A 10,258-nucleotide genomic window follows, 5' to 3' on the forward strand; every position below is an offset into this window, starting at 1 on the left:
AATCTAAGTAAGGTAAACTATTGGATTTTACAGTGTATTTTTTTATTTTTACATCGCGGCTAATCTATTAAAATAATAAGATTAAATTAATTGTATTAATATTGTATGGACAGGATTTTTAAACACTGTTTTTCAAAGATATTAAGAATTTTATAAACTGTGAAAAGACTATATGTCTCTTCAGATATGAACAGAATACAGGCTGTAGCCTACATTTTATAATAACACCCACTAGCATCATTATAAAGGCTTTATGTTATTTTATATTTTTAAATGCATTAGAGTTATTCGATTTTTTATAACTATCATTGTTATTTCTATGTTATGAACATATCATAGGCCTATATGTTTCCAGATAGCACACGTAGCCTAAGTCTGCAAGATGTCTGTTAAAGATCACTTGATCTGAAAAGCATCTGCTGTGTACACACATCTGAAGTCAGTTTTACATACATTCTAAATCATAAACATCTTAAAGACATCTAGTAGACGTCTATTTGACATCTAGGAAATGCACCATGGACTTATTGCAGATGAGCAAACACTCTAAAAAATACGTCTTCCAGATGTAAATGCGAACGTCAAATAGCGTGACTAGCGTCAAAAACACATTCTCTGTGCTATCAGGGTTAAGATGTGTTTTCATGGTAATACAGAAAATAACGTTACATATTACTCTTTTACTTTGACAAAAGAGCATTTTCTTTAAAAATATATAATTTTGGATGGCACATGATGGCACTGAATTGACCCTTCACAAAGACCCGCCCCCCTTTAGTTACTGTTGCTACGTCCGACACTAATGGTGCTGTCAGGCCACATATATCATGTTCTCACTCAGTGAAAAATTCATCACGAATCAAAGAGGACACATCCAACCCACTGTTAACACCGGTTGTGGCTCTTTATGACTCAGTTCAAGCAGCACATGAACCGATCATATCTTCCAATTATAGGTAAGATAGCACGAAATGAACTTGAATGAACATCACACGGTATCTCAACCGTAAAAAAAATACAATAAAATAATAAAATAAAATAAATAATCTAGGCTACCTATCATTTTTCAGGTTCAAGTCCACCGACATTAATCTGCTCTCCTGTCTAGTTTGTTCGTCAGACAAAAGGGCAGATGCGGTGTTATGATTGGTCAGATCGCCCGTCAATCAAACTCCAAAACATTTGTGAATTATCCACTGATCTATAATAAAGGACATATATAGATATATAGATCAGTGGAATCATCTCAATTCAGGCATTTTGTAAAAAAAAACAAACAACAAGAAAAAAAACGATATGCTATACATATTTAAATATTCAGTTATTTCCATAAACAAAATTGTATAATGTGGAGGCTAGGCCTATTTCACTTACAAATTTCAACCAACGTAAAACGCTACTTTAGTCGTCGACAATAAAATAAAAAAATCCTTATTTTCTAAATTAAAAAATCAAAAAATCAAGAAAAAAAACATATCTTATTATATTACTTTAAGGATTAAAAAAAAAAGGTAAGAAAACCTAGATTTGTAATCTGTCCCTCAGCCCTTTGCATGCTAAAAGATGACGTGCGCGCTGTGGGAAAAGTGTGTGTCACTGGGTTTTTTTTTGTTTTTTTTTTTTGCTTGGGCTTTGCTCTTTCTCAGGCCACAGGCTGTGATCATAAGAGAATAATGTCGAGGCGTCTGCAGTTTGCTTCTGCTCCTCACCGAGTGGACCACAAGGCCCTTACAACAACATCTCCGCTGAGGGGCGCGGTGGCATAACTCATCTTTACCGTATTAAAGATGGGCCACTTGAGACTCCGCCAGACTTTGGCCCGTGTTACGCATACCGGCACAAATCATCACGGTGTCGGTTCTCAAGGGCATCGGGTCCTTTGAGAGCCGTCCTTCTTTTCTCCATGAAAAGAATGTTCAGTGTTTTTTTCATCTTTTATATGAGGGAACAAACTCGACTGTTTATATTATTTTCCCTCCATATTTCTAGTGGGTTTTTTTTTTCTCATATTAATCCACAGTCCCCTCCTTTTCATTCTTTCCATTGCTTTCTTTTGCACATTTCTCCCTCATTTTTTCATCCCTCTCTCTCCCTGTCCTCATCCAGACGCATGTCCAATAGGACAGAATAATATTTGGACAGGTGTTCCTTTTTAAACACGTTATCCACAAGTCCAAGTACGCAGGGGACCGCACTACATCATTCCTGCGTAGTTTCTTTAAGAAGATGGATCTGAGGTTAAAATATACAGTACTGGCTGAGTCATACACAGCCTGCTATACTATAATCTATAGAGCACTACATCCGTAATCCCTGACAGTAAAAATCTGTTTAGCACCAATTTTCCTTTATTTTTTAAACGTTCTTTTTTCCTGTTTCAAACAACTGCAGAAAGCCACATCTGGAAGACAGATGTAGGTCCCACAGCAAGCTCTTTCTCTGAACTTCTCTCTCTCTCTCTCTGCTTAGAAACATGAGAGCAGGCTTGTGTCTCTCATTCTCTCTCTCTCTCTCTCTCACTCTCTCTCTCTCTCTCTCTCTCCCTGGGTGGACCACCCACATAAGGAAACGCCTTGCTGTACTGAAGGCAGAAATACAGGGATGGGTTTTTTTTTTTGATGGATGGGTTTAGCAGACTATCACTTATGTCAATGTCAAAACCATAAACCTGCTCTCACAAAAGAGGGTGAGAGAGACATCTTTGCATCTGTCTGTCTGACGTCTTTCTGCAGTGGCATAAAAGCGTTTTCACAATATTCTTGTCTGCTCGTGGCTCCTGAAGCTGTTAAAAGACTAAGCCGATGGGCTGATTGGGTTTCTTGTAGATCTTTGTTTTCCAGACACATCCTTTCTGTTTAAACTGATAAATCCCATGCAGAAATGCGATATATGGCAGGCAATACATGTACAGTAAATACTTGGATATATGATATGGTGGCCCCAAACAGTTTCAGGACACTTAAGCAGCACTTGTGTGTATGAAAATCTTTGTATTATATAACAAAAATAAAAAAATTTTTTTTAAGAAAGATATCACAAGCACACTTTTCAAGCAAAACATTCCATATAACACTCTTTATGAGGTTATAAATGCTAAAAATAATATATATATAATATAAAATAATATATACATTATTTGGACACTTTCTGGTTATTAAAGTCTAATGGATCATATTCATAACTAATGTGATGAACTACACATCTGCAAACTTGAGGAGATCTTACTTAAACCCACTGAAAATCACCACAACATCAGCTGATTAAAGTCACAGAGCAATAGTTGTGAAGAAAAATGTGACTTTAAATTGTGCAAAAGTGTCTAAATACTTCATGTCACTGTATATTATATATGATTTGATACCAAAAGGGAAATTTTATATGTGCATATATATATATATATATTATATATATATATATATATATATATCTATATTAGATATATATATTGAATGAACTTGAATTTTATATAATACGTTCATATATTACAATATAGGTAAATTTTAAATATTATGAAAATTTGAAATTAATTAGAAATAAATACTGGTATTTAATATATTTACATATGCCTACATATATGGCCACATGTGCATGGGATTTCATATTTGATTCCATTTTTTCAATTAAATTACTTCTTAACTCCAAACCAATGGCTGAAACCAGTGATTACAAATGTGTGTATAAATAAAACATGGAAATTAGTCACACCATCACTGATTGTTTTCATTATGCCGCTTTATTTTCATACTCCAGAACAGCTGCAGAAACATTTGAACTGCAAACCAATTAAGTGGCAGAATTGCACATGAGAATCACTTACATGAGGAGCGCTATTAAATTTATGCTCATGCGATCAGTCTGAAAATGTGTAGCATACGTTTATTCCATAGCAGCTGTTTAGTGCAGCAGTGATGTAATAAAAACACTGTTATGCACCTAGATCCGGAGATGTTTATGGCCTGTAAACAAATCCTGAGTTTATAGTGCGCTTAGAGTTCAATGCTCAATTCAAAGAAAGCGCTTCAGGCTTAGTAGTGATACTGTGATTTTTACTTGTGCATGTGTAAAATACAGTTATTTGGTGACAGTGTAAAGACAGAGATCTTCTCTCCATTGCTCCATATACAGTGCTTATGAATAGTTGCTCTTTAAACTCAAAGCACATAACATCTAGTGTTTAAGGAAAAAATAAGCTTTCGTGCAAAACTAATGGTGCACAGAAAAAGTCTGAGAAATGGATCTCAAAAACACATCTTAACCAATCACTTCAAAGCTCCTCAAAAAATTAGAATTTTATTACTTGCTTTTGGTGTTAAGCTGAAGATTCTTTAAGCACTTGAATGCTTGATAACACTTTAGAATATTTTTCACCTACATTTCACGGCTTGTTGTATGTTATATAACTTGTACGTGATGAATAAAATCTTGAATAACATTAAAAAACATTAATGTATATATTATGCTTAACAGATCATTAGTTAATGAACATTCAGATAGTTAGAATTACTGTGCAAATACAGTATATATATAGAGAGAGAGAGACTTAAAATCTAAATTCTAAATCTAATTTAAACAGATATAAATGAATTTTTTTCATTTAAAATAAAATAAAAAGTCATAAGGTAAAATTAATAAGACATATTTTAGTATTCTGAACTATTTTTGGATCAGAAATTAAACAAGCAAGCATGAACATGATCAGTTTTACACAAACTTGTGTAAAGTGCTTCTGTCATTAAAGCGAAAGGGGAACAAACCAAAATCCACAACTCTGAAATTAATATTAATTGTTCAGTTCAACTCAAATTATTAGTGCGGTCAAACGATTAATCACATCCAAAATAAAAGTTTTTGTTTACATAATATATGTGTGTGTACTATTCATCTATTTAAATACACACACATGCATGTATATATTTCAGAAAAATATGCTATGTTTATATATTAAATATATTTATTTATAATGTAAATTAAATGAAAATAAATATAGACGTAAATACTTTCAAAATATATACATGCATGTATGTGTATTTATATATACATAATAAAGATACACAGAACACACACATATATTATGAAAACAAAAACATTTATTTTGTATGCGATTAATCACGAGTAATCATTTGACATCACTATTAATAATTTGTAATGCGGAAAAGCATGTATTCAATAGAAAAACATGTCATTAGTGTTTGTTATGACTTCTGTAGCTGACTATATATTCTATATATTCTATATATTCTATATATTTGAATGTTCAAGAACAACTGATCTGTTTTTTGATGTTTCTTAGTGACATAATGAAAATTACAATAAACTGTTACCAAATTTCCAAGTCCTCACTTGGTTTTTTGTTTCCGTCTACCCACCTCCGTCGCCACAGAGCCCACCGTTGCTCCCATGGCCCCTCCTAAGGACCCCCCGACGAACAACCCCACGATCGACCCCAGTAAAGCACTGCCCCTCACCATATTGGGGAGCCACAGGAGCCACCCAACCACACTGTCCCACAACCAGCGTAAGAGCGAGGTGTCAGGCGTGGAGACGCAGAGCTCTGCGATTCCCTCAACCACCAAATCGTCCACACTTTTCTCTGCTTCAGCCCTTATTCCCTCCAAGTCATCCTTTCCTTCTTCTCTTCTGCTTCTCAAGATCTCCTCCTCCTTCTCTTTCACTCTCCTCTCTGCCTCCTGCAACAGAGGGCAGGTGTAGAAGCGTGTCCCGCTTTCTTCCACCATCTTCTCCACCTTCATGAACAGCTCCTCCACGCTGGATCCCGGCCGCAGCGGGTGATGTCGGTCCCTGCACTTTTGCACGAGCTCTAGCAAGTCGGGTCGCTCTGTATCGAGATACTCGTCCAGAGAAACATCCTCAGGCAGTCGGTCCATGCGAGTGAAGAGCACCATTGCATGTTTACTGACCGCTTCAGGGCCAAACACCTTCTCAATAGTCTCCAAAATCTGAAGCTCCAGGTTGCTGGGCCGGTGCACAGGGACACAGAGCAGGAAAGCATGGGGCCCCGGGGCCGATAATGCCGCGCAGAGCGAAAACTGGCGGTGCACGTCCTCTGCGGGACGCTCGATGCACAGGCAGTCAGGTGTGTCCACAACAGCCACCTGTGCAGAGAAGAAGACAAAGTTTTAGGAAAAAGGCCACTATGAATTAATACAGCACACATGGATCTATTTGATTCCATTAAAAATAAAAAAAAGAAAAATTAAAGTTCAACAGTTACATTGAACTTAACATTGTGTTTAAGCACAAGGTGTAATATAGTTTATTAGTTAAACTGTAGGTAACACTAACCCACTTTCAATTTTATAATCATTTTTATAAAAATACATAACATTATTTTTTAAATATTGAATATTTTATTTATAATGGTAAATTTTGTTTTTAATAATGTAAATGTTGAAACCAACATTACCTGAGATTAATACACTTTCTTTGTTAGTTCATGTTAACTAGTGTAGTTAATAACTACAGTATAATAATAATTAACAATTATATGTAATTATAATGTAATAATTAACAATTATTACATTTTAATCTAATGTTACCAGATGGAACTGTATGGTAAATATACAAAATATAAGTGTACTTTTTTTCTAATTATGTTTTTCTTTTTGAATGAAAGGTTTAAACTGGTTTTGTAGACAAATATAAATTGAGCTAACATGAATTTCTTCAAAAAACTATGATTTTAATTCAATTTAATTTAAATCTCCCAGGTGGCATCTCAGTTTTATGAATTACTTGTTTTATAAGAACAAAAGGCAGTAAAATAAAAGTTTGCTTAAAGTCAGTTCAATTTGTACAATTACTGTTAAGGTTTATGACATGTATACATAAATGTGAATATAATGAGAACATAACTGTGACTCATTTTATGAAATGCTTTTGATATGCCTAATCACATACTAGGAAATCATTTCAATGCATTGATGCAGCTTTATTTTACATTAAAAATAATCTGAGCGTGGACTTTCACAGAGTTTTAAGTAAGACATGAACGCACCTGTCGTCCTGCCAGCATCACACGTCTCTTCTGACAGTCGGTGGCTGGTGTCTCGGGGCCTGTAGAGTCGGACTCAGATGTCGGGCCGCCCAGGATGGCACTGACCGCACTGCTTTTCCCAGCACCCGCTGAGCCGAGCAGCACCAGTCTCAACTCTACAACCACAGACAGAAACAGCATTATTAAAGACAGACATGAGTTACAAAGAAACCACTTTTATTTGGCTTTTCCCCACAAATAATATTAGAAAATGTGATTTATTTACATTTAAGATTTAGTTTTGAATATATATATATATATATATATATATATATATATATATATATATATATATATATATATTAAATGACTCATGTTGTGTTATTGGTTTTATGAGGGTTGATTCATAATTTCTGAAAACTTCATTACAATACTGGCATAATAAAACATGAAATTTATACTGCATTGCAAATTTATTTTACACTTTTTTTTAAATTCACATTTGATTTGTATCTTTGAGTTTTATTTTTAAATCTTAGAATTTCATGTTTGATTGGTCATGTATAGTATATTTACTATTATTTAGTAATGCCAGCTGATTTGTTGTAACATATGAAACATGCAAAAAAAAGTAGGAAACAATTATTGTATCTTTATTCAGAGTTCGAAAATATAATATTTAAGTGAATGCCTTTTAATGTTTAAAGAAGAAATAGTTTTTGATCAACGTCAGTTAATGGTGTAACAAACTGATACAAATCTGGGTTTACCAAAGCAAGTTTCATATTTTTCCTATTTAAGTGGAAAATCATAAATCAATAATCAAAACAACCACAAAAACCACAAAAAATAAAAGAAAATAATTATTTTCTTTCCATACTAATACTGGAGCTCTTAATTCCACATATGGGTTGGACTTCCTAAAAACTAGGATAAATAAACTGGTCTCATAGCACCAGACCTGACTGAACAAAACGAAACAAGCAATGAAAAGAGTCAAATATGCATAGCGACGCAAAAACGTGTTTTTATGTTGTCATGTTTATATATTTAGATCAAATATTAATGGGCTACTTCATAATCCATGGCCAACAGGTTAAAATGAACACTGAACGTAAATAAGACATGTCTGAAGTAACCATTTTATTAAGATAAAAACAGATTAAATTTGAATTGTGCATGTACTTACTACATAAAATTTAAATTGAACTTGCTACTTAAACCAGCAGGTCTTTATGATGCATTATACAAACCGATTACCAGGATATAATAACGTGAAGGACAATTTTGCTAGTTCTGCATCACATAATTTTGATGCAATAGCGCCACCTAAACACTGAACTGACACATAACATCCTTCATGATATGAAACATCAGAAATGCAACTTAAACGGCGACATTGAAGCTTAGATTTGCTAAAAGCTGTGAGTGTTGCAGTCAGCAGGCTGTGTGTTATGCTTACACAAATAAAGCTCAGTTACTACACTATATGTGGGTCAGCATAAAAGTGTGCTTTTTATATTTGGTAAGGCTGTTTTCTAAAATGAAAAGTATGTTCCACCTTCTACAGTAGTGGGTGGGCTGACAGTTTAATGAGGATGCTTATAAAATGATTTCCTTTTTACTTTGAGTGATTGAAGAGGAACATATTGTAAGACACTATTAGCAAGAGAAAACGCCCAAACATAAAAACATATTTGTCTCAGTTTCAAGCATCTCGGTAAGGGCTTCTGTAGTTGATTAGGAAAAATGCCAAGCCATATAAAGAGAAAGAAAAATAAGGACAAAATGATGACTCATTTTTATGTGTCTTATATGTCTTTCATAAAAGGAAAAAAAGGTACAAAAGCTGTCATTGGGGCAGTACCTTTCCATGTTATTATCATTAAGGTACATATTATAGCAGGCTACCACAGATTTTGTACCTTTTCATGAGAGGGTTTACTCAAAGACTTCATGTATCCCACTATGTAAATTATGTTACATGCACTGCAAAAATGTTTTGCAACCTAAAATGTGTGCTTTATGTGGTAATTAATCTGAATTAAAAATATTATTTATCCTGCCTAGTAATTTAAATCACTTCTCTTACAGAGTGGTACTTCAAAAAAACACCATGGTACTATACTAGACACGAAGATCCGAGATACATTACAATGGTACATGTCTAGAAACAAGGTATTACCATGGTAAATTTCCAAAAACAAGGTATTTTCATGGTAAATTTCCCCAAAAAACAAGGTTTTACCATGGTAAATTTCCAAAAACAAGGTATTACCATGGTACATGTCCAAAAACAAGGTAATACCATGTCCGCCAAAACCTTGCTGGTTTGTTTTGGCTAGTGTAAATCAGACATTATTTCTGAAACTCAAGTAAACTTCCTCTAGTACCTCTCTGCTTCAGATCTGTCTGCCCTTCTTCACTGCTTCCAGATCTGACTTTCTCTTCCTGGTGAATTTCATCTTGTGCCGTACTTCCCTCCATAGTCTGCAGCGAAAGGGAACAGAACATAATGTATTGTGCAGTAGACTAAGAATTGTCTTAAAATATGCGCACAAAAGAGCATCCAGTGGGAAAATAAGAGTGGAAATGGAGGACATCGTTCAGTTCAGATGACTCAGCACAGATGAAGGGCCACACAAACACACATTTCACATTCTTCAGTGGCGGCGAAGCACTTTCAATGCCACATTTCAACTGACAGCTTAAAAGCAATACTGTAAGTGCTTAGCTTCCTCTAGCAGCGTGGCATACCAAGAAACAACTGATATCTGCTTTTGATTATATGTAAGCTGAAAAAGAACACAGGCTCCAGAGGCTTACCTTCAAGTGAGAGACTGATCTTTTGTGTACCGTGCTTATGAGCTCTGTGTTCCTCTGTACTTCCTGTTTCTCCTCCTGCTGTTCAGTCAAAACACTACCGGCAGTGTGGCTCTGCCTGAACATGTGATACTATTGGGACACCCTCCTCCTCCTCGTCTCTCTGTCTCTGGAACACAGCCCTATTTACAGATACTTCTTAAAGTTGTGTCTGATTTCATGAACTGGGTGGATAAAGGTCTAGTGTTACAGCATTTTTATCAGTTGTAATCACAAACAGGAAGTTGAGCACTCTTCCTTGGTTCAGTTACTAATACTTAATATATTTGCATGCTAAATGCAGTTGTTATCTTTCCAGTTTTTAGACATTCTAGTGAGTAATTTAGTCTTGTGGTGGCACAAAATGTTCTTGGAAAAGCTGCAGTATAGGAATATCTGACT

General features: G+C 34.8%; 1 protein-coding gene across 1 annotated transcript; it reads right to left on the reverse strand.

Annotated features, from left to right (window-relative positions):
- Nucleotides 1-5,037: 5,037 nt before the first annotated feature.
- Nucleotides 5,038-9,960, reverse strand: LOC109053283 (GTPase IMAP family member 4-like). The gene is made up of 4 exons (XM_042720792.1): nucleotides 9,822-9,960; nucleotides 9,388-9,491; nucleotides 7,016-7,170; nucleotides 5,038-6,113 (listed from the first exon to the last, which is right to left on the reverse strand). Exons 1-4 carry the CDS (start codon nucleotides 9,941-9,943, stop codon nucleotides 5,337-5,339), a joined length of 1,158 nt encoding a protein of 385 aa, XP_042576726.1. The 5' UTR covers nucleotides 9,944-9,960; the 3' UTR covers nucleotides 5,038-5,336.
- Nucleotides 9,961-10,258: the final 298 nt, after the last annotated feature.

Source organism: Cyprinus carpio, chromosome B3, assembly GCF_018340385.1.
Source record: "Cyprinus carpio isolate SPL01 chromosome B3, ASM1834038v1, whole genome shotgun sequence".
NCBI lineage: Eukaryota > Metazoa > Chordata > Actinopteri > Cypriniformes > Cyprinidae > Cyprinus > Cyprinus carpio.

Bases quoted from the DNA above. Each gene is read 5' to 3' on its own strand.
- LOC109053283 (XM_042720792.1), bottom strand. From the start codon at position 9,943: ATGTTCAGGCAGAGCCACACTGCCGGTAGTGTTTTGACTGAACAGCAG. The intron at 9,492-9,821 runs GGTAAGCCTCTG...CTGTTCCCTTTC, and splicing joins AGATCAGTCTCTCACTTGAA to GCTGCAGACTATGGAGGGAA. The intron at 7,171-9,387 runs GTACTAGAGGAA...CTGTGGTTGTAG, and splicing joins GACAGATCTGAAGCAGAGAG to AGTTGAGACTGGTGCTGCTC.